This window comes from Podarcis bocagei, assembly GCF_964188305.1.
Source record: "Podarcis bocagei genome assembly, chromosome: 8".
In the NCBI taxonomy this organism is placed as follows: domain Eukaryota; kingdom Metazoa; phylum Chordata; class Lepidosauria; order Squamata; family Lacertidae; genus Podarcis; species Podarcis bocagei.
Window position 1 is genome coordinate 22,226,139 of NC_138133.1, and position 23,641 is coordinate 22,249,779.

At 44.8% G+C, this 23,641-nt stretch overlaps 1 protein-coding gene across 1 annotated transcript in view; it reads left to right on the plus strand.

The window, feature by feature from the left end:
• Nucleotides 1-23,641, plus strand: part of CDH6 (cadherin 6) — a 181,687-nt gene that overhangs the window by 72,539 nt on the left and 85,507 nt on the right. The window contains exon 2 of the mRNA XM_081206328.1: nt 21,034-21,392. Coding sequence (XP_081062454.1) covers nt 21,165-21,392 — 228 coding nt within the window. The 5' untranslated portion in view covers nt 21,034-21,164. The remainder of the gene's footprint in view (nt 1-21,033; nt 21,393-23,641) is intronic.

Consider the following 23,641-nt stretch of genomic DNA (forward strand, 5'->3'; position numbering starts at 1 on the left):
GCCGTCACATGATCGCTAGAATGCAACAGCCATTCCATGTTATTAAGGCTATCATACTGTCAACATGGTCTTGGTGTTGTGATCCCCTAATAGTATGGAATGGCTGTTGGGTTCTAGTGGTCACTCGAGGGAGTCATCCAACCTTTGGTCAATCTTTGACTTTAGCATCTCCATAGACAGAGGCGCATTACTTCTCAGCATGAATGTTCTCTTTAACCATTGTGATTTAGAGTAGGGATAGTTAACCTGTGTTCTTCCTGATGTTATTGGACTGCAATTCCCACCACCCCTGACCATTGGTCACACTGTTTGGGAATGATGGGAGCTGAAGTACACATGTCCTGTTTTCGTCACACAACCATCAGTTCCTAATAACGATGAAACAATAAGTGCATTGTTGCTCTCTTTGGAGGCTCTCTTAATTAGTCAGTTTCTTTTGATAAGTTAATTGAATAAGAAAATTGGATGATTTACTGGAGGGAGGAAAGATATGCTTAATGCTTAATACATATGAATTATGCTTCTGAACTATTCTAATTATTTAGATAACTGATTACCTAGTTTAGAGTGGCCTTCTAATGAGTCCATAATTCGGGGGGGGGGGGTTAGCTCTTTGAAGGTATGGTGAAGCATTATTTAATGTGGAAAAAATATGTACTAATTTTTCAAACTCTTCATGACAAATTTGACTTCAGGGGGAAAAGAGAACATTATCTTACTTTTGTTTTACTAGGGCCTACTCAATAACATGCTTACATTATAATTTTTTCTTAACTTTCTAAACTACTGTGTTCTGGAGGGAATTAGAAGGGCACTTTTTATTACCAAGTCATACCTGAAGTGAGAAAATGGGCAATTTAAAATCTTTGTTTCTTAGGAAGTTCTCAAGAAGTCACTATAGGAGGAAGAGTGCGAGTTTGCACTATGGATGATATTAGGGAACAAAGCTTAAATTAAGCCAACTAATTTTACATGTTTTCCACTTGAGACAGCTCAGTCCCCTGTATTCAACTTCTACACTATTCTGCATCTTTATATAATTGCTTAGTTACCTTAAACTGGTCTTGCAGTATGACAGCCATTAGTGTTTATTCGGCTCTTTGATAATATGTAAGAAACTTAATTTACTTTCTTTCAGTTATACATCAGTCTCTAGTTCCAAGACAGGGTTTCTTTTGCCTCTATCAAAGTGCATGTGTGTATCACTGAATTCAGGTGGCCCTCCAAACTTGGCTTGAGAATGTTCCTTATACTCTCGAACCCTCTTCTTCCCCTTCCTTCCTCCATTCCCACACATGGCTCAGTCACTTACTTTCCTATCCGATCAAACCACAGTTTTCCATTTTATCTAAACCAGTAAACTCTAGCTTGAGCAAGCTCTCCATAAAGAGGATAATAAACCCCAGCTGGATCCTGGTTTAGAATTCTGGTGAGACTTTGCCATCCACTAATGGGTAGACACAGTCATGACTGACAGCCTGGTTGTCAGTAAAGCATCGTCACATGAAAGCCGATGTGTTCCACAGAAAGGTTGCACAGGCCGTTTGTGGGCCTGATGACCTCTCCTGCGCCATCAGCTGTAAAGGTGGCCTCTAGCTGAGAAGAATTAAGCACCCATTCCAATTGCTTCCCCAAACTGGGATTTCTTCTTCTTTTTGACTCCTATTTTATCCATATATCTCACTTGTCCATTTTTGTTTCTCACGCTTGTTGCTAGCTCTGCTCCTCCAAATACTGCATTGTCACTTAGAAGGGTAACAGTAATTGTGCTGATTGTGGCCGTCATCTCTGTACATCCACGTTCATCCTTGACTAGGCTGGGCATGTGTCCTGCGTTAACAGATGGCAGACCACTATTTGAAAGGCTGTCAGTCCTCTATCTGGAAGTGTCCTCTGCCTGAAGGACTATTTAATCCAAGTCTGGTTTAAAGATAAAGAACCACAAGAACGAAGGGGCTTTAGAGTTGTCCTTCAACAGTTAGTGTTGGGAAACTGCCAGGGAGATAACGTCCATCATGGCCCCCAAGCCGGAGTTCTGGACATCCATCGGCCTCCCGTAGTCACGCAGATCCAACAGTTAGGGGCACAAAGCCTTTGGAAATTCCTAGCCACATTCCAGGGCTTGGTGCACCCTCTTTATCAGCAGAAACACAGCCGAAAGCTTGCATCACAGAAGAGCATAATTTACAGACTTTATTTAGCGTAGAACAGAACAAAAGAAAACACATCCATTCTGTCAGCGTCTCTGAGCCGACTGGCAAAACCGAAAGGAATATCAGAAAGCATAAACATCCTGTCAACAGGACATGCGCAGACTCTGTTACTCCCCAAAGCCTGCTCCCTTTTAAGGTGGAACGGAAATATCCTAACATCCTCCCCCTTTCCGTGTAACCTGTTGTACCTGTGGTTCACCCAATTGCAACCTTTGTACATAAACCTTAAGTTGTTCTCTGTTAACAACCTTAGACAACAGATCAGCAGGAATTTCATTTCCTGCCATGTAGGACACCTGAATCAGTCCTTTCTGAATACACTCTCTTGCACGATGTAGCTTAATCTGCAAGTACTTGGTTCTCTGCTTGCAACTCTCGGAGTTCAGCAAAGCCAAACAAGATCTATTGTCTTGATACACTAGTATAGGACATTTCACAGAAACCCTGATGTCCTTAAACAGTTGCATCAACCATTCACAATCCATGAGTGAAAATGACAGAGCATTGAGTTCTGCTTCACAGGAACTTAGGCTCACTGTTGTTTGCTTTTTGCACAACCAGTCAAATAGGCAGTGGTTGTACATGTAGCATACTCCAGAAGTGCTTGTACCATCCGTGGTGTCACTTCCAAAACTTGCATCTGCAAAGATTTCAAGACCTCCAGTCTTCTGACTGGTGAACCTCATCCTGTAGTGCATAGTCCCTTTCAAATAGCGGGCTATGCGCTTCAGAGCTTTCCAATCCTGAACCGTAGGATTGTTGGAATGTCTGCTAAGCAGATTACAGCTTACAGCTATGTCAGGTCTTGAACATCTGGCAATGAAATTCAGCTTGCCTAGAATACATCTGTACAGCGTTGTGTCAGAAAACGCTTCAGCAGTACTGTCTACCTGGTAACCTGTCACCATCGGTGTGTCTGCTGGGTTTGCATCAACCAAATTCAACCTGGTTAATACATCAGCAATTTTCTGTGTTTGGTGTACCAGAAAATTACCTGCTTGGTCCCTCTCCACCTGCAGAGAAAGATAGTTGGATACCTCACCAAGATCCTTCATGTCAAAGTGCTCCTTCAGCTGAGCTAGGGTGCTTTGGTAAAAAGCCTGATTCTTCCAAAACATCAGAAGATCATCAACAAAACATAAACAATACAGTTTGTTTTGCCCCTCCTCCTTGACAAACACACATGGATCAGCTTTGCCCTGGTGAAAACCTAGAGAAAGCAATGTCTCAGTGAGTTTTGTGTTCCAACACCTGGCACTCTGCTTGAGACCATATAAGGATTTCCGCAGTTTACAGACCATTCCCTTCTGTATCTGCATCCCATCAGGTGGAAGCATGAACAGCTCCTCCCCCAAAACCCCGTACAAAAAAGCTGTATTAATGTCATGATGGGTAACATGCAGTTTCTCCTCCGCAGCGACCTTGAGCATCAGCCGAATGCTCTCATATTTGACTGTGGGAGAGTAGGTCTCGTGGTAATCCTGTCCTGGTACCTGTGAAAAACCTCTGGCAACCAATCTGGCTTTGTGTCTGACTACCTTGCCATTCTGGTCTGTCTTGGCCTTGAAGACCCATTTGCTGCCAACCAGTCTCATTCCTGGGACTACCGGTACCAGTTCCCAAGTTTGGTTCCTGTTCAAGGAATCAACTTCAGCCTTCATGGCATTAAGCCAAGGCTCAGCATCTTTAGAGGTTAACTCCTGAACCTCTTTGAAGCTTGAAGGTTCCCACACCTTCTCTGAGCTACTAAGAACAGCAGTTGCTGTCTTAGCAAACTCATCAGCATACCTCTTTGGAGGTCTGCCCTTGGTCGCCCTTTCAGATCTGCGTACTAGACGCAAGTCTTCTGGACTCATCTCCTCTTTCTTAGGAGAAAAATGACCAATGGTGAACAGTGGTTCTTCCAGTTCATTGTCAGACGCATCAGATGGTCTGACTGAGGCCTGTGCGCTCTTGTAGTCTGCTGTGTCATCACTGTCACTGACACCAGCAGCAGCAGCGCCGCCCACTGAACTGGAATCCGAACTCTGATCATCATCATCATCATCATCATCATCCTCATCCTCATCATCTTCAGCAGCAGCAGCAGCTTTCTCATCTTTAGCTGCTTGCTTGACATCACCTTCATCCTCCTCTGGGTAACTCTGGAAAATTCCCACATTTTCCCCCCACTTAGGATTGTACTCAACACTCCTTGTGAACTTAATGGACTTAGAGTCAGTCATCCATACCCTGTATGCACCTTTTTCGTACCCCATGAACAAACCATGTGCCCCACGCTTCCCAAGCTTGTTGGTTTGTTGTGTGCGTACCCACATGTCCGAACCAAAAATTCTCATGTGTTTGGTGTTGGGTTTCTTGCCAAACATCTTCTCATAGGGGGTACAACCAATGGGTGATGACAATCTGCGATTAACGGTATAAACCAAATTCCCCAGAGCCTCCCCCCAAAACTTATCAGGGAGATTGGCATCATGCAACAAGGTTTTGATTCCTTGCAGCAATGTTTGATTTGCTCTCTCCGCAAGTCCATTCATCCATGGCGATCTGGGCGTTGACATATCATGCTGGATTCCCTTCTCAGTCAGGAAAGCTTCAAACTGCTGAGAAGTAAACTCCCCGCCCCGATCAGTAAAAAAACAAGAAATACGTTTACCGTGCACATTCTCCAACCAAGCACAGAATTCCCTAAACTTCGGAAACGCTTGCGATTTCTGTTCGAGCAAATACACATGAATGTACCTGGAAAAAGAATCAATCAGAATCATGAAGTACCTTGCTCCTCCTATAGAGGGTGCAAGTGGACCAACCAGGTCCGCATGCACTAGCTGGTAGGGTTTGGAAGCCTGCCTGCTAGACTCCTTGCCTTTTGGAGCAACCTTCACCTTGTTCTCTGCACAAGATACACATTTCATGTGAAATTTACAGGGTTTGATGTTCAAACCCTCAACCACCTCTGGCATCTTGGCCAGTGCCTTCCAAGAGAGGTGACAAAACCTTCGATGCGCATCATGAATGCAACCTGCATGAAGAACTTTGTTAGTTTGTGCAACACAACAAGAATCAGCATTATTCACAACAGCAGTGTCATCATAAGTTATATGGAACAAACCATCCATAAACTTTGCATGCAAATAGTCCTCTTTGCCTTTACTGATGACACAGACGCTCCTCTTGAAGGAAATCTGAAAACCACGCCCAGTAAGCTGTGGGACGCTCAGCAAGTTGCTCGCCGCTCCTGGAACATAAAGTACATTACTGATGGTAGTGTGCAGACTTGCAAGTTTCACAGTCCCTTCTCCTGCAATTTGCAACGTCCTTCCATCAGCCAGGTGGATCTCACCTTCCTGAGGCTTGAAGGAGATAAAGAGATGCCTGTCCTTCGAAATATGGCGCGTACAGCCTGAATCAACAACAAAGCTGCCTTTGGCTGTTGGAGCAGTCCTCACAGCAAGCAAACCCTTGTTTTGCAGCTTGCCCCCCTGCTGCTCCTGGCCAGCAGACGTGCCTTTAGCCTTTGGTGAAGCAGTGCCAGCAAACATCGCTTTGTTTGGCGCGGGCTCTTCACCCTCCCTCTGCTCCTGGCCATCTGCAGGAGTCTGCCTGTGGCTCTGTTTACCTTTGCCTTTCCGGCCTCTGCAAAGGCGATGGCCTTGGTTCCCATGAGAAACAGAGCTCTCAGCTGCCGACTCCTTGGCTCCCCCTGGAGGCTGGAATGCTGCCTGGGATGACGTGACGGTCAGCTCCCCCTGCAGCTTGCAACCGGTGCCCTCAGCATCCCTGCAATCACCCGCATTCTGGGAAACAGCTAGGACCTCCAATGCAGTCAAACTCTGGGCTGGGATTTTTGGCTTGTGAGCTTTCAGCAAAGCAGTCCACATTGCACGTGCAGTGGTGTTGCCAGCCAGCGTCTTAATTTCCTCAAGAGATACAGATAGGACTATTACGTCTATCGCTTTCGAATTTTGCGATTTCCATCTCTCTGTCAGAGGAACTGGGGGGGCTTCAGAAACAACATGCCACACCCCAAACTGACGCAACAAAGATTCACACCATTTTGCCCAGGTTTCATAATTCTGCCCATCCAACTTAGGACATTCAGCATTTCCAGAAGCTTGGAAAAACTCCATTCCAGCTTTTGGCATTAGCTGTGAGTCTTATGCCTTCAAAGACTCGTTATCTTGGCAGCCATTAATCACGAAGCCTTTCTGGCTCGGCTCCCAGGCCAATTAATCTGCCGGAGATCAAAGACTCCTTGCCGAGGTAAAAACAGGAAAACGTCCCTTCCTTTCGCTTTCCCCACATACCTCAAACGCAGTCTGTTGCAGCTTTACTCTCCTGTAGGTGCCGTGAATCTGGGCCCGAAACCTTGTTGTTGGGAAACTGCCAGGGAGATAACGTCCATCATGGCCCCCAAGCCGGAGTTCTGGACATCCATCGGCCTCCCGTAGTCACGCAGATCCAACAGTTAGGGGCACAAAGCCTTTGGAAATTCCTAGCCACATTCCAGGGCTTGGTGCACCCTCTTTATCAGCAGAAACACAGCCGAAAGCTTGCATCACAGAAGAGCATAATTTACAGACTTTATTTAGCGTAGAACAGAACAAAAGAAAACACATCCATTCTGTCAGCGTCTCTGAGCCGACTGGCAAAACCGAAAGGAATATCAGAAAGCATAAACATCCTGTCAACAGGACATGCGCAGACTCTGTTACTCCCCAAAGCCTGCTCCCTTTTAAGGTGGAACGGAAATATCCTAACAGTTAGCACCTTGACAGCAGACTAAGGAGGCAGGCACACAGCTCATCTGATCATAGGCTCCCTCGCCCTATGGTGAAGTGAATTGTACTTCTATTTAAATTATGGCAATTAGTTCTAAATTTGTATCTATGCATATGCAAATTGTATGTAGATCTATGCCCTCTTTTGCCCCTCTTTTTAGTGACGTCTTTCCTCTCTTTCTTTCTTTCTTTCTTTCTTTCTTTCTTTCCTTTTTTTCTTTCCTTTTTTTTTTTTTTTTTTTTTGCTGATGTCCACATGACCACCCTGTTTTTGCCTCTTTGCTTCCAGGCCTCTTAAATATGGCTGCCTTTTGCCCCTTTCCTTGGTGTGAATTAAGTCTGAGATGAGGACTGCTTTGTCAGTGGGGACTGGAGTATTGACTGCTTGTTATGCAGGCACCAATGCACACCTGAAACAGCCCAGTAGCACAGTTTTACATGCATACAGTGGCATAGCGTGGGGGGTGCAGGGGGGGCCTGCCGCACCGGGCACAACATCGGGGGGGGGGTGCGCGGAAGAGACTTGAGTGCTAAAATCCACGGGTTAGGGGGCGCAAATTACTTGCCTTGCCCCGGGTGCTGACAACCCACGCTACGCCACTGCATGCATAAAATACCAAATGCAGTTATTGGGTATCTTCGATACAAAGGAGCTGGTGACAGGTGATAGGAAAGGCCCAAGACCCTGGAGCGAAGCTGGTAGCCAGAATAGACAATAGTCAGACCCAATGTTCTATTTTGCCATTCTTATGAGGTGAAAGGAATTTAAGATGCACGGGTGTTTTTCCATGGATGAAAGTCTACAGCTTCTTACTCGAACAGAGATTCTTACTTGCTCTTGCCGCCCAGTTTCTGGAAAGCAAAGACTCCCATTCAGACCAAAAAAAGCAATTCAGATGAGAAGAAGGAAAGACAGGCAACCAGTCCCAGAGATGTGAAACAACATTACAGGATATGCATATTGCATCTGTAAATAATATTAGGTCAGGTGTGTGTGCACATTCCTTGCTGTAGTCTTGCAGTAACCATGGAACTGCCAAAGCATGCCCTGGCCAAGTCTCTTCACTGCCACAAGTAAGAGAATGTGATCTGAACTTTCATAGTATTAAAACCTCCTCAAGAATAACACAGCTGGGAAGACATCCAATTTGAACAGGAAGATCAATGGAATATAGCAGCATAATTTACTGCTGTTTTTATACCGGATAGATGTGATGTTTGCACACATTTCCAAGGAACAGAGATGGGGTTAGTAAAACATAGCAGCTGCAGGATTTGCACAAGTTCCATGAAGGTAGATCATTTCATTTTTTGTCGATCCCAGTCAAATCCAGTACGTTGTTGGGGATTCATAAACGTGCCATTTGAGTGGAGTTTGTTGCAGGAAGCATAACCTCATTCTTCCTGACTCGTCCAGAAATATACTTTTAAATTGCCCCTTCTGTCCAAACTCACATTCCACAGTTAATGTCCAAGAAATTCTACTTTATAAACCATGATTCCACCACCTGCTGTGCAGATAATGGGTGTTTTAAACTGTGCTTACTGGCAGTTTTATATGTGTGTGTGTGTGTGTGTGTGTGTGTGTGTGTGTGTGTGTGCACGTGCTTGTGTATAAAAAAAAGAATCAAACAGTGCACTGATAGCTGTAGGAATCAACAAGGGAAAAGAGTGTTGCTGCATGCTACCAAAATCTCCAAGTGGTGCAGGATTCCCAGGGTCCCAAGCACTTAGCTAGGGTTTGTGGTTTCTGTTGGAAATGAGGTGCAGCAGAGACAGTGGTGTCTGTATGATATGAGTTATTTACACGTACAGTGGTACCTTGGGTTACATATGCTTCAGGTTCCAGACTCCGCTAACCCAGAAATAATGCTTCGGGTTAAGAACTTTGCTTCAGGGTGAGAACAGAAATCGTGCCTCAGCGGCGCAGCAGCAGGAGGAGGCCCCATTAGCTAAAGTGGTGCTTCAGGTTAAGAACAGTTTCAGGTTAAGAACGGACCTCCAGAACGAATTAAGTACTTAACCCGAGGTACCACTGTATATACAACCTGAGCCTATGATGGAGGGGTTCACAGCATTAACACCCCAAAAGGGTCTTGTTTCTCCCATAGCCTCAGCCTTGAATTCAAACAGACGTCAAACATTGTTCTCTTATTGTCTCTCTCCAGCTTGCTGCTTTACTTCTAGGTCATGTCACCGCTGACTCTCAACTCTAAATTAAGCTTTCTCCTTCCAACTATCTCTCGCCGCTTTTTTGTCTCACGCAGAGCCCCCTTTCCTTTGTTCTCTTAGTAGCCAACTACACAGGTGATCACCTCGTCAGGAAGTGAGCCTGGCTTATATTTTTGCACTTGCTAGATGCAAGCGTTATAAGGGTCTCAACTCCCCTGCCCCCAAACTCATAATGGTATAGTGAATTTTAAACCTGTCTTTGGCAACTCCAATTCAGCAGTAAAGAGCAGGTTTTTCCCAGGGAAAGCGGTAGGGGAAATGGAAAACCACTCGGTCACATGGCTGAAAAACACAGGACAAGCAGAAAACCTCTTAGACCCCTGCTCTCTAGGTACAGGATGAGCTTATGAGATATCTCTCATGGGTCTTCATATCTGTTAGTCTTTAAGGTTCACAGAAGAAAAGTTAAACAGTCCACTGGAAAGCTGTCAGGAATGAGCCAGCTCCAAGTGAAGGTTTGCAGCCAACGGCAGAAAGCAGCCAGGAACAGAGAGGCTTTGATGTTAGTCAGGCAGGGGAGAGCCCACAGCTACAGACTTTGGCTCTTCCTGACCTTGACAGAAAGGCTGATAAGGCAGGAGAGCAGGCTAGAACATAGCCAAAGCTTGCCGGAAGCACAATCAGGCGCGAATAAACTCAGAGACAGCCCCTCAGAGTTGGAAGCTGTTGGAGCTGATCCAATAAATCCGAGGAGCCGGCGAATGGGAGGGTTGTTAGACAGGAAGCAAAACAAGACACGTAAGAAGTGTGCATGCAAAACAAGACACGTAAGAAGTGTGCATGCACACGAAAGCTCATACCAAGAACTAACTTAGTTGGTCTTTAAGGTGCTACTGGAAGGAATTTTTTTATTAAGACACGTAAGGGTCGTAAATTCAATATCTGCTGGAGATGCCGGAAGGAGTCTTCAGAAGGGTCATCTTGACTAATGATGCCGGAGGCTTTGTTAGAGCTGTCTGGAGCTATCTGTTTTTGCAATAATTTTTCCTTTTTAATTAGCTACGCTTACTGTGTTATCAAGCTGGGAACCTGGACTCCTGACGAACGCATGTCCAAAGGAGTGCTCTCTCTCTCTCTCTCCCTCCCTCCCTCTTAATGGATCCTGAGATTGTCCAACTTATAAAGATGTCAGCAAACATGATATGAAGGCTAGCAACATTAACCCCAGCATGTGGGAATCCCTTGCAGATGACCACAGTGCCTGGAAACAGAGAGTCAGGTCATATATCTACAGCAGTGACCAGAGAAGAAATGACTGCTGGAGCAGTGCAGAGAGAAAAAACGCCATGGTGCAACTGCAGCAATGAAACCAAATGTCTTCATCTGCCCCTGCTGCAACAAAACATATCTCTCCCTTATTGGTCTCTACAGCCACACCAGGCACTGTAACACTCCAGTGTCTTGACTTTACCCCCAATGGCACACCCTTCCTTTGTCTCTCAAGACAGATGGAGGACAACATATTAAGAAGAACCTATGGGCCAAAGTGCCTCAGTCATCGCATAGCGCCCATTTTTCTTTCAAAATATTGTTGCACTTGGCAGGGAGGTGGAATCCAGATGTTAAATAGGTAAAGGTAAAGGGACCCCTGACCATTAGGTCCAGTCGTGACCTACTCTGGGGTTGCAGCGCTGATCTCGCTTTATTGGCCGAGGGAGCCGGCATACAGCTTCCAGGTCATGTGGCCATGACTAAGCCACTTCTGGTGAACCAGAGCAGCACACGGAAACGCCGTTTACCTTCCCGCCGGAGCAGTACCTATTTATCTACTTGCACTTTGACGTGCTTTCAAACTTCTAGGTTGGCAGGAGCAGGGACCGAGCAACGGGAGCTCACCCTGTCATGGGGATTCGAACCGCTGACCTTCTGATCAGCAAGTCCTAGGCTCTGTGGTTTAACCCACAGCGCCACCCGCGTATTTAGATGTTAAATACTTCGTATCTAAGTAGCGCTCTTCGTTTTCTCTCTATTTCTCTCTCTCTCTTATAAGGTGGGCCAATTCATGTTAGAGAAACGTTGAAGCTCATTAATGCTGCCTTTTACAATTTCAGGGGCTTCAGGATTTATTGAATGAGCTCATAGTAATGCGAAAAAGGAGCTGCAGCAGAAACTCCCAGGCTAAAGTAAGCTTGAGAGGTTGAGGCTGGCGTCAAGTTTAAGAACAGCAAATCTACTTAAATGTAGCAGTGTTATTATCAAATGTGAAGAGATTTGCAGTCGCTGCCAGTGTGTAACTTACAAGAGAAATCTTATTAGTTTTGTTTGGTGAGTGGGATGAAAATGAGACAGATAACTGACGTATGCGTTTCCCCCTCCGTAAGAATGGATTTTATGGAAGGGGGAAGATCTGAACGACGAGTTGTCAACCTATTTATTGTTCCAGATCTCATCAGGCTTTTTAATCATTCTTTTTTTCCCCCTGCTTTGCTATTGCTGGAAATCCTTGTCTAAAAATGGTACCTGGCATTTTAAAAGAATGTGCCTTTTGTTAAACTGAAGAATTCGAAATTAAATCCTGGAATGCACCACCAGGGTGATAAAGAAGGAGTTGGTGGTCGTACTCTGCACTACGCTCAATCTGTCATTTTTGTGGGTTGTGGGGAGAAAGTCTTAAGTTTGCATACATAGAAGAAGAAGAGGAGGAGGAGGAGTTTGAATTTGATATCCCGCTTTATCAGTACCCTAAGGAGTCTCAATGGGACGTGGGTGGCGCTGTGGGTTAAACCACAGAGCCTAGGACTTGCCAGTCAGAAGGTCTGTGGTTCGAACCCACCGACGGGGTGAGCTCCCGTTGCTCGGTCCCTGCTCCTGCCAACCTAGCAGTTTGAAAGCACATCAAAGTGCAAGTAGATAAATAGGTACCGCTCTGACAGGAAGGTAAACGGCGCTTCCGTGCGCTGCTCTGGTTCCCCAGAAGCAGTTTAATCATGCTGGCCACATGACCCCAGAAGCTGTATGCCAGCTCCCTCGGCCAATAAAGCGAGATGAGCGCTGCAACCCCAGAGTTGGCCACGACTGGACCTAATGGTCAGGGGTCCCTTTACCTTTACCTTTAAGGAGTCTCAAAGCGGCTAACAATTTCCTTTCCCTCCCTCCCCCACAACAAAACTCTGTGAGGTGAGTGAGGCTGAGAGACTTCAGAGAAGTGTGACTAGCCCAAGATCACCCAGCAGCTGCATGTGGAGGAACGGGGATGTGAACCCAGTTCACCAGATTACAAGTCTACTGCTCTTAACCACTACACTACAGTGGTGTATGCATCAAGGCCATGCATGCCTTGATGTTAGTACCCATGTGTCCTGTTAGTGGCAGTCCTCTATATGTTGCTGTAAAATGATTTTCTAGTTGAAAGACGTCTCCATTTGAAGGCAGAAGTCATTCACCTAATATGGTTGAACTGCAATGCTGTTTGCCCAGGGTAGTGAATCTTTTGCCTGGTATAAAATATGCCTGAAGCATATCTTCACCTTTTTCTTATTAACATCCAAGAAAGGTACAGCAGTGGTTTTCAAACTGTGGCCTGTGGTCCATGAGGTTAATTCAGGTGGTCCATGGCACGCCTATGGATTTGTGTTCGAGGAAGAGAGGTGAATATTACGTTGAATATTCTTTTTCATTTCAATTGAATTTTGTTGCTTCTTTTATTTATTTTTTACCTTATATATTGTTGTGTTGCGATTTGAATTCTGTGGAATTGCAGTTGGTACAAAAGTCTGAAAAACCAATAAGTGGTCCACCAAGACCATTAGCAATATTCAAGTGATCCTTTGCAGGGAATGGTGTTTGGGAACTGCTGTGCAATATAGCTTCCACAGGCAGCTTCCCGATTTCTCTTTGTTAAATTAAAAAAACAACAACCCACAACTGCTATTTGCTTGAGATAATTTTTTCTTTTTGTCACTGTTGGTTGACCCTTACTGAGTGAAGAAAGATGTTTGAAAAGAATAATAAAATGCCTCTTTATTTTTCTTTTTTTGAAGTAATTGCATTCAATTTAGATGATATACCTGCCTTTTTTCCCCAAACAGGTTAACTTCCCTTGCTAATGTTGAAAATGACTGAACACCAATTCACTGTTTCGCTCCCACCCTTTCCTTTGTATGTGTGGCTATTATTTAAGAAGGGGTGTTCCACAGGAGGGGGGGCAGTTTAAGATCTAATTCACAGCCCAGAAAATAGAGAAAGGCTTCTATGTATCTGCTTGTGGGAGACATAATTTGAAAAGCCGGCTCGGAGCTTCTCGTTTACTATTTTAAACCTAGTTCATTATGGATGGCTCTGCAGTGCTATGTATCACCAGCAAGTGAAACATAAAAATTACTCAAATTGTCCTCCATAGCGCATATGAAAACAGTATTTGGGAACTCATTTGTACTCGTTGGCTATGTAGCTAGTAGCCTTCACCCCATCTCCATTTTCTCTTTGAGTGATATGGAACGCTTCCAAGAAATTGGGCCCCTCATCTAGAACTCCTATGGGAGTTCATATCTTACATTTAGGGACGCGGGTAGCACTGTGGTTTAAACCACAGAGCCTAGCACTTGCCGATCAGAAGGTCGGCGGTTCAAATCCCTGCGACGGGGTGAGCTCCCGTTGCTCGGTCCCTGCTCCTGCCAACCTAGCAGTTTAAAAGCACGTCAAAGTGCTAGTAGATAAATAGGTACCACTCCGGTGGGAAGGTAAACGGCGTTTCCGTGCACTGCTGTGGTTCGCCAGAAGTGGCTTAGTCATGCTGGCCACATGACCCAGAAGCTGTACGCCGGCTCCCTTGGCCTGTAAAGCGAGATGAGCGCTGCAACTCCATAGTTGGCCATGACTGGACCTAATGGTCAGGGCTCCCTTTACCTTTACCTTTATGTTACATTTAGGTCGTCCCAAGAGAGGCAGTTCAGTATCTGTGGCTTGAACTAAGACATCCAAATGGGCAATGTGTTGTTGCCAAGGGGTGGCCCATTTATTTATTTATTTAAAACATTATTATTATACCACCTGCCGTTAAAAATCCCAAGGCACTTTACAATGCACCAGTGCCAAGATGACAAAAACAGCAAATTGAAAACCGAACGAATTCAGTAAGTACCATTAACAAACCGATAGGAACTCAACACTTCTCGGCAACTTGGGATCCATGACTTTCAGGAGGAAACAAGAACCCTGCAGGGTATCTCAGTTAGTTTGAGTGTGATTCTGATAAATGCCAATATTCCAGGTTCAATCCCCATATGGATGGGACAGCTGCATATTTCTGCAGGACTAGATGATCGTCGGGTTTCCTTCCAACATACAATGGTATGATTCTATGACACCTGCCTTGCCTTGGGTGGAAAATTACTCCACCATCTAGGCACCAATTTGGAATCCCCCTGTCCAGTTCCCTCCCTAAGGCAACCAGGCTCCAAGGAAATCAAGGTATCATGCAAAATAGGGAACTTTGGCAAATGTAGCTTGTCATGTAGGGGTGAGAAGAGTTGAAAAAGTGCCTTCTTTTGAATCACCCCATTCCAAATATATTACATGTCACCCTCCCATAGCTGTCAACTTTCAGATTTGAAAATAATGAATCAGCAGCCTCGAAAATAAGGGATCAGCAGCCTCACCTGTCCCAGGGACTGTCTACGGGATATCTAACAATCCGGGATAGCAGCGGGAAGCAGTGGGAAACAGTGCTGGAATAAGGGGATTTCCCACCAAAAAAAGGGAAGGTTGACAGCTATGCACCCTCCAGTGCTCCATTTTCCTTCTCACCTGAGAAACAAAATGGCCAGGAATTATGAAGTTGTTCCATTATATTGTACTTTCCAGAACCAACTACAAAAAAACCCCCACTCCATTTGGTGTTGACCTATGGAAGAATGAAAGTAGAATCAAATGGATGTGCGCTATTCCACACATAAGGCCTCGTTTATATAGATGCTTGGATGTGCGGAACTCGTGGTGTGCAAACCACAGAGAGCCGAGTTAGGTAACATCTTTCAGGATTAGGTCCCCCGCTATGGTTATCTGCAGCACATTACAGCTGGGGAGACATTAAAAAGCTGTGTTTAACAGCTGCGATATCATCCTCGCAAGCAATATTTCAACCAGAGCTGCTATAAAAACCTCCCTTGTGACATCAAAGCTGTGAAAAATAGCAAATTTGAAGTGCAGGGGGAAAAAGCCCCTCCTCAACCGCCTGCCGCAGGAGTAATTGTTTCCTGGCAATTGACATTTCAAGAGCTGTTTCTTTAAATGCCCAGCCTCTCCATCTTACTTGGTTTCCCCCCACCCCAGCATGACTGAAGGAATCTAGAGCAGGGATAATGACTCGCCGCAGGTTTCATCCGAGGGGGTAATGAAAAGAAAAGGAATGATGGAGATAGTCGGGACGGAGCGATTTCCACTATCTGATGCCTCCCCCCTCCCCTCTCCCCGCCACCATGCTCCAGTGATACAACCAGCCTGTACTAACGACGGAATAATAGGTCGGCTCATATGCTCTGCTCCATACCAACAAACCCATCCTCCCCAATAAGAAGGAGCCGGGAGCACGGGAGCGAGAACTATCCCGTCATCAGTCACTTTACATCTGCACTCCGAGCAAACAGAATGGCAGGCACACTGTTCCCTGGCAGCTCGCCAGGGCTGCAAACGATCGTGGCACTAATTAACTCACCTGTGGAATTCACGCTCCGCAGCCGGGCTCTTTATGCAGTTCACCAAAGCGTGCTGCCAAAAGAGGAGGTTATATTTTGAGAGAGAGAGAGAATAGAACCTGCTGGTAAAATGTTTTGAACATCCTGCGAGGCCGACAGGTCTGTTCCCGTAACAACTGCACCATGCAGCTTTAAGTGGAGCATATCAAAAAACCATCCCACGGGATAGCAGAAGTTACCTGGCGACAGGTGCATGACCCCAGAATGTGTCAGTTATACATTGCCCACCCCTCCATTCATCCCACCTTGTTCAGCTCCGCCTGCTTAATAGTGTAGTGCTTATTTTCTCAGTTTACGTGCCCAATGACTGGTGTGGGCCAGTTCAGTTCTCAGCATTGGGGAATTGTCCCTGCAATCCCCATCCGTCTAATAAATAGCCACATTGCAGGTAATTTTTGACATTCTGAACATTCGCGGGTATTTGTACAATTCCCTGACTTGGAAATATACAACATCAATTTTTAAAAATATTTGTTTTTCATTCCTCCATTTGGTCTGAAGAAAAATGCAAAGGAGCACCGTATGTTTAACATTGCTACCAAGTTGCAATAACGATGCTAAAGCATCCACATTAATTGGTTATACAGCATCAAGAACCCTTTCAGTCTCTCATTGTCCTCTGGTTTATTCCTGTTCCGGTATGGATGACACATTTTGGGAGAAATGTCTATAGAATAGATTCTGGCATCTCATAAATAGACGAAAAGTTCGTTTGCTTTCAACTTCGTTATCTGTCAAACTTTTCTTAACTTTCCTTCAAGATATAAAAGGATATTATTTCTTCACGTAAAATGGTAAAGGGACCCCTGACCGTTAGGTCTAGTCGCGGATGACTCTGGGGTTGTGGCACTCATCTTGCTTTATTGGTCGAGGGAGCTGGCGAACAGCTTCTGGGTCATGTGGCCAGCATGACTAAGCCGCTTCTGGCGAACCAGAGCAGTGCACAGAAATGCCATTTACCTTCCTGCCAGAGTGGTACCTATTTATCTACTTGTACTTTGACGTGCTTTCAAACTGCTAGGTTGGTAGGAGCAGGGACTGAGCAATGGGAGCTCACCCCGTTGTGGGGATTCGAACCGCCGACCTTCTGATCGGCAAGCCCTAGGCTCTGTGGTTGAGACCACAGCACCACCCGTGTCCCTCATTTCCTCAAGTAGCCATAAGCAATACATTTTGGACCAGTCCCCTTCATCAACTTAGCTTAGAAACATCCATGCTGTCCCCCATAGAGGCAACAGCAGGACAGGCAAGGTCTAGTAGCTGCTAGGAGGGGTGTGGCAGGCTGCCACAAACTGCGTAGCCTCCAAGCCCAATGGGCATGTGTTGAGCGCAAGGGACTCACAGTCCCACATGCTGCTTTTTTAAAGTAAGTTATTGAGTAATATTTTGTGGTTGTTGTTTTGGCATCCGTCTGCCTCAAGGGACAATGGAGTGCACCTCCAGGGCTAAAGTCAAACCATGGGAGAATCAAAGAACCAGCAGTGATTCTCCAGAGGTAACTGTTGCCTCCTATGTTGTTTTTGCTGTGTTAGCAGCACTGAAGTGACCACCCGGGGGCCCAAGCCTGGGCAGTATGTATGGAGGTCCTGGGCTACCCATATGACAAGACACACACCCTCTAGCCCTCACTGATGTGGTCCAAAGGACAATAGAGCAATGCTTTTCGCCCCAGCTGGGCTGCAGGACTTGCCAGAAAGAAGTGTACAAGTCGCCATCCAACAGTCTTAGGGACTCCAGATTTGTGTTGGGTTTACTCCTTAGCCTTTTGCTCTCCTAAAGATGGCAAGGTAGCAGGTGTGGGTTTTTCCTCGGGGTTTGCTCCCGAACCCTTTCTCATGGGTGAGCAGAGCCGCAAGGCAGCAGAGGTTTAGGATCAGTTTTCCTTCTCCTAGATGGGCTACCTTCTCAGGTTGACAAGCCCCATCTGCCCCTCATTTCCCTCTACAGCTCGTACCTTCTTCTGTTCTATTACAGTCATACCTTGGAAGTAGAACAGAATCCGTTCCAGAAGTCCGTTCGGCTTCCAAAAGGTTCAGAAACCAAAGTGTGGCTTCCCGATTGGCTGTAGGAAGCTCCTGCAGCCAATCGGGAGCCACGGAAGTCACGTCGGACATTCGGGTTCCAAAGAACGTTTGCAAACCAGAAGACTCACTTCCAGGTTTGCAGTGTTTGGGAGCCAAAACGTTTGACTCGCAAGGCGTTCGGGATCCAAGGTACGACTGTACTTATCTTTAAATATTAAGAGTATATTTAGTTGAATACCAAATTAATACTCCTAAACAAGCAATAAAAAAGTTCTCGGTACTTTACGCTATGCATAGTAGCAAATGGAGATCTTCATATCAAATTTTGCAGGAAGAGGAGGGAAACACTTCCTCCTGGATCCACAGCTTCCTGCTTTGATAATTTTCTTTAGTAAGGGGATAACAACACTGCCTACCTTCCATGGCTGTTCTAAGTTTGCAGCCTGATAAAAATATATATTAAGCTCTTTGTGCATGCAAGGGTCCTTTGTAAACACTCCATATTACTAGTGATAATTTCTGCTCATTTCCTTATGTTAATGGAATTAGGGGAACTAGAAAGGAGGAAAATGCCGAGTTGGCTTGAGGGTGTTGTTGTCCCATGTCTTTCTCTGGACCAGCATAATTTGGTAGCAACCATGTTTATGTGCACGTATCTGGTCAGTTCCCCTGACCCAGCAGATAATAAGATTTATGGATTCATTATATCCTTACTTGCCAGTCCCCACAATTAAAGCAGCATTTCATTTTTCTTTTCTGTGAAAGTCTCATCCATGTGCTTCAGGATGAGGGATAGTCCGAGCATGTTGGAATTAAAGAGCATCCGTTGCCTTTCTTCAACAAGTTCAACATAACAAAACCAACAAGAAAATATTAGGATTTTTCTCTTTTTAAACAACTGCCCCCCGCCCCCCAAATCTGATAGCTAGACCTCAAGTGTGGTTTGTTTTGGTTTTGGAGGAATTTCCTTCTCATAAAACAAAGAAATATAGCTGGTAACTTGTGAAATGTTTTGTTAAGGGTGAAGACAAATGTGATATTAAACAAGGGCTCACAGCTAGTTTCTTCTAATGCAGCGTGAGCTCAGCTTCCTCCTAGCTTTATGATTTGAGGCATGGACGTACATGTCAGCACATTGAAATCTCCATTGGCTATCAGTTTGCCCTCCCTCCTGCCCTATTCTTCAGGCAGGCTGCTTAGCTTATTGTTGTTTAAAGCACCACATGAATGTTTATTAATTTATCTTTCCATCATCACCTTATTTTTGCCTCCTCCAAAAAGTTTTAAAAGAAAAGAAAAACCAATACTGTGATGGGCTTAGGTGGTTTTGTCCACAGCTGGTTTCTAACTTGCAGAATTATTTTGTTGAAGGGCCTTTTGTGGAGCTCAATACTAGAGAGGAACAAGATCATTTGAGCAGAAAGGGAAGGTCATTTCCATACATGCTCATCAGGGTATGCATGCTTTGTCTCTCCTCCCCAACCACCCACAGTTCAAAGAAGAAGCATTACTGTTATTACTACTATCATTGTGATTATCATCAGTACACACTTTTCTCCTATACAGCAGAGGTACTAAACCTAAGGCAAGACTTACTTGGGCTGCCCCTGTGCTTCATGTAGAAGAAGCTGTTCATCTCCTTCCCAGTGGAGGATTTTGGGATACAGAACATGCAGCAGCTTGACTGTTCACTGGAACAGAAAATCAGCATCATGTTATGCTGCTGCTGAAATAATTGTACTGGGATTCATATGTATGGTCCTGGTTCACACATCTTGATAAGCTGTGGCAAGCAATAAATTTCTCCTCCTTTGCTCTCCAATGCCTGGAGTGGAGAGAAACATACCATGAGGTTTGGCTTAGCATTACGTGTGAGCCTGCATTTGTTTCGTGAGAGCCAGTGTGGTGTAGTGGTTAAGAGCAGTAGTCTCGTAATCTGGGGAACCGGGTTCACGTCTCCGCTCCTCCACATGCAGCTGCTGGGTGACCTTGGGCCAGTCACACTTCTTTGAAGTCTCTCAGTCCCACTCACCTCACAGAGTGTTTGTTGTGGGGGAGGAAGGGAAAGGAGAATGTTAGCCGCTTTGAGACTCCTTAAAGGGAGTGAAAGGCGGGATATCAAATCCAAACTCTTCTTCTTCTTCTTTCTGTCTCCAACAAATGGTGCGTTCTAAGCCAAGAACAAACTTTGGCATATGCACATACTTTGTTTGGAGGAACAAGCCCTGTTCACCCATAATGCTAAGCCAAGACCCACAGTTTGTTTTGCCAGCCAGGATCAACTGAGCAGCATGCACTAGCACACTGATTCTTAAGCCGGCATAAACCAAAGCTAACCTTAATGAGCAATATACCATTTTTGACATTGCACCTATATCCCAAATCCTTAAAAAAACAAAAACAAAACAGTCTGCTCTATCTAGAATGGATTAAAGATGCATAGAAGATGGGCCTTTGCTGACCCAAAATACTTTTGTCACCATCCAAAACCATGATATATGAACATGTAAAATACACTACAATCTCACAGCATATTTGATAAACTCAATGAAATGCACAAGGTAATAACCCAAGCTAAATCCCCATGACCTGGAGGTTGCAATGTATCTAGGTTTAAATCTTTGACCCATAGGTTGAGAGCAGGGTTCATATTCTTCTGTCTTCCCCAACTGAGGGGGCAGGATGGGGGGCAGAGTGTTGGCAGATGGGAGGGTAGACAGAGTTGGCAAGCAATGTGATCAGGGTTCATAGCCCTTAGCGTATCCTTTACTACCAGCTAAAAACATCTTTCCTTGCTATTCTACAAATGGAATCACCACAAAGTCAAACAAAGCTGTCCAAACTAGGGTTTATTTTTTTAAGTTAAGTGGAATAAGGAGCAAAATTAAATGTGTTTTATTCCTCCCACTCAACAGAGATATTGCCTTCAGTTTATGTAAAAGGCTACTTGTAACATTTAAGAACGGAGGAGAGCCTCACAGGATTCTTTTTGTGGCAATTACGTCCTCGTTTTTTGTCGTATTTGCTGTCACATAGAATGCTAAGTAGCCCTGCAAATGCTTGATAAATTGTCATTTCTTTTTCATTTCAGAGCTCCACAGAGACCCAAGCAAAGAGCATTAAGAAGCAAAGGGGGAATGAGACTGTCTTCAGCACAGGAAACTAGTTTGCATTAAGGTGAAGAGACAAATCACCACCTCAGTCTTGCTTTGTACTGCCACAATGAGAACTTATCATTGCTTCTGGCTCCTCTTCTGGGTTGGTCATCCCCACCAAAGTTCTTCCACCCCCTTATCCAAAAGGACTAGTGGCTTTCCAGAAAACCCAAAGATTTTGGATCTATCTAGAAACAACAGGAAAGAACTTAATCGCTCCAAAAGAAGCTGGATGTGGAATCAGTTCTTTCTTCTAGAGGAGTATACGGGCTCTGACTATCAATACGTTGGCAAGGTAAGTTGTTTTTCAGCACCTTGTACTCTACAGTTTTCAGAAGTCTCTCTGAATTGACGAGGCAAAAGGGGATGCCAATTCCATTCCAAAGACTGCTGCTTTATGGTCATGGCAGGAGAATGCCAGGGGGTGTGTAGTTCAGTACCTGAGCTACCAGCACAGGAAATGGAAGCGGAAAGTGGCCTTACTTTTGTAACCAAATATGTTCAGGGTAACAGCCACAGTTAGATCTTTTGTATATCTTTAACAAGGGAAACCATTTTGCTGCATAAAGAAAACCAATGGCAATTAAGTACAAAATCACCATTTGACCCTTAATTACAACAGAGATACCATTAATTTAGGCAATTCTCAGGATCTGGCTTCGAGAAAGCATTTTAATAGATACTGTTTAGAGATTTGGAGATTTAATATTTGATGTTTCGTTTTTCCCTCACTCCAAGGTGCATCAGCAAATGTATTTTAGGTTGTAAATATTAAGAAGCTTTGTTGAAAAGCCAGCAAATGCTGAGGTGTATACTTAGTCACAAAATGTCACAGATTACAGGAGGGTTGCATATATACTGACATGGTTTCCTATTAAGAGCTTCTGTATTGGTATTGGGAAGTATTTGTGTTCTGTTAAAATATTGAGTAACACAATGTTGTGCGTGATTGATTATCCCTTCTTGTCAGACTATGTTGTGTCACATGTTTCAGACTGTTCCTCAGTTTAAAAGTGGTAAGTCCTAGAAGGGCAGGGGCAGCAACAAAGGACTCTGGGAATTGCTCCCTGAGACTGACTGGAAGACTGACCACAAGGTTTTCTGTTGAAACTCATGTCTCTGTTCTATGCTATGTGTATGTAGCCTACAGCAATCATGATCATGCATTCTTCACATGCAATGATGAACTGGGGACTGTATAAATATGTGTTGTGCGCTCCTCAGAGTTGTGCAGAATCTTTGGGTGTTAATCAAGCTGCTCCTTCTGCCATGAATCAGCTGTTTGGTCTTCTGGGTGTGATCATTGGCTAAGTTCACCCCAGTTCTATTGGACTCCCATCCACAACCCTAAAACATTACCCCAAAATACCCATTTTTCCATGAAGCTGTATATGTATGCTTTTATAATAACATTATTATTGTTTTTTTAAAAAAATAGAACTGTACAACTGATATCCCTCTAGTTGCTTGTGCTAAGCTCACCTGAGGTGAGTACAAATTGTCCCCAGGCAACCAAGCATATTATTACAAGGTGGGGAGGTTACATTTTTTTTTTTTTTTTTGTGAGCCACCTCAAACAGTTCTGTTCAAAGTTGAGGAAAACATGCAAACTGCTTGTATTTGTTACGTTGGGTGTGCAGGCTTGTATTATTTCTTAGATATACACCCTGCTCTTCTATGTAAAAACTTTTACAAGGAAGGTTTCAAAATGTGTGATGTGCAAAGTATCACAAAGCACACGTTCCTTCTGTTTCTTTCTCTGCTCTTTAAAGACGCCTGGCCACCCTTTACGCTCCTCAGAGTGGCAAGTAAGGTGAACAAAACTCAGATTTTTTTGGTAGGTGAATAACTTTGTGTGAACTTAGTCTCAGTTTATCATGGCACACCTGCAGCAGTCCAGTAATCCTCAGCTCTTTACACAGAGCCATGTGTGTGTGTGTTTGTTTGTTTGTTTGTTTGTTTGTTTGTTTGTGTCCTAGATCTTTACTAAGTCTCTTCATTTAATGATTAACTATGGATAAAGGAGGGACGTGGGTGGCGCTGTGCATTAAACCACAGAGGCTAGGCTTGATGATCAGAAGGTCGGCGGTTCAAATCCCCGCAATGGGGTGAGCTCCCGTTGCTCGGTCCCTGCTCCTGCCAACCTAGCAGTTCGAAAGCACGTCAAAGTGCAAGTAGATAAATAGGTACCATTCCAGCGGGAAGGTAAACGGCGTTTCCATGCGCTGCTCTGGTTCACCAGAAGTGGCTTTGTCATGCTGGCCATATGACCCAGAAGCTGTACGCCGGCTCCCTCGGCCAATTAAGCGAGATGAGCGCCATAACCCCAGAGTTGTCCGCGACTGGACCTAATGGTCAGGGGTCCCTTTACCCTTTACCTATGGATAAAGGGGGTGGGGGCTCTATTGCAGAAGTAAATCTGTTCTCTCAGTAGGAATGAATGGAGAAGCACGTGGAGACAGCAACCCAATGTGCACATTGCAATACACGTTAGGCCAGAGCTTTCCAAGCTGTGTGTTGCGACACGTTAGTCAGTATGTTGGC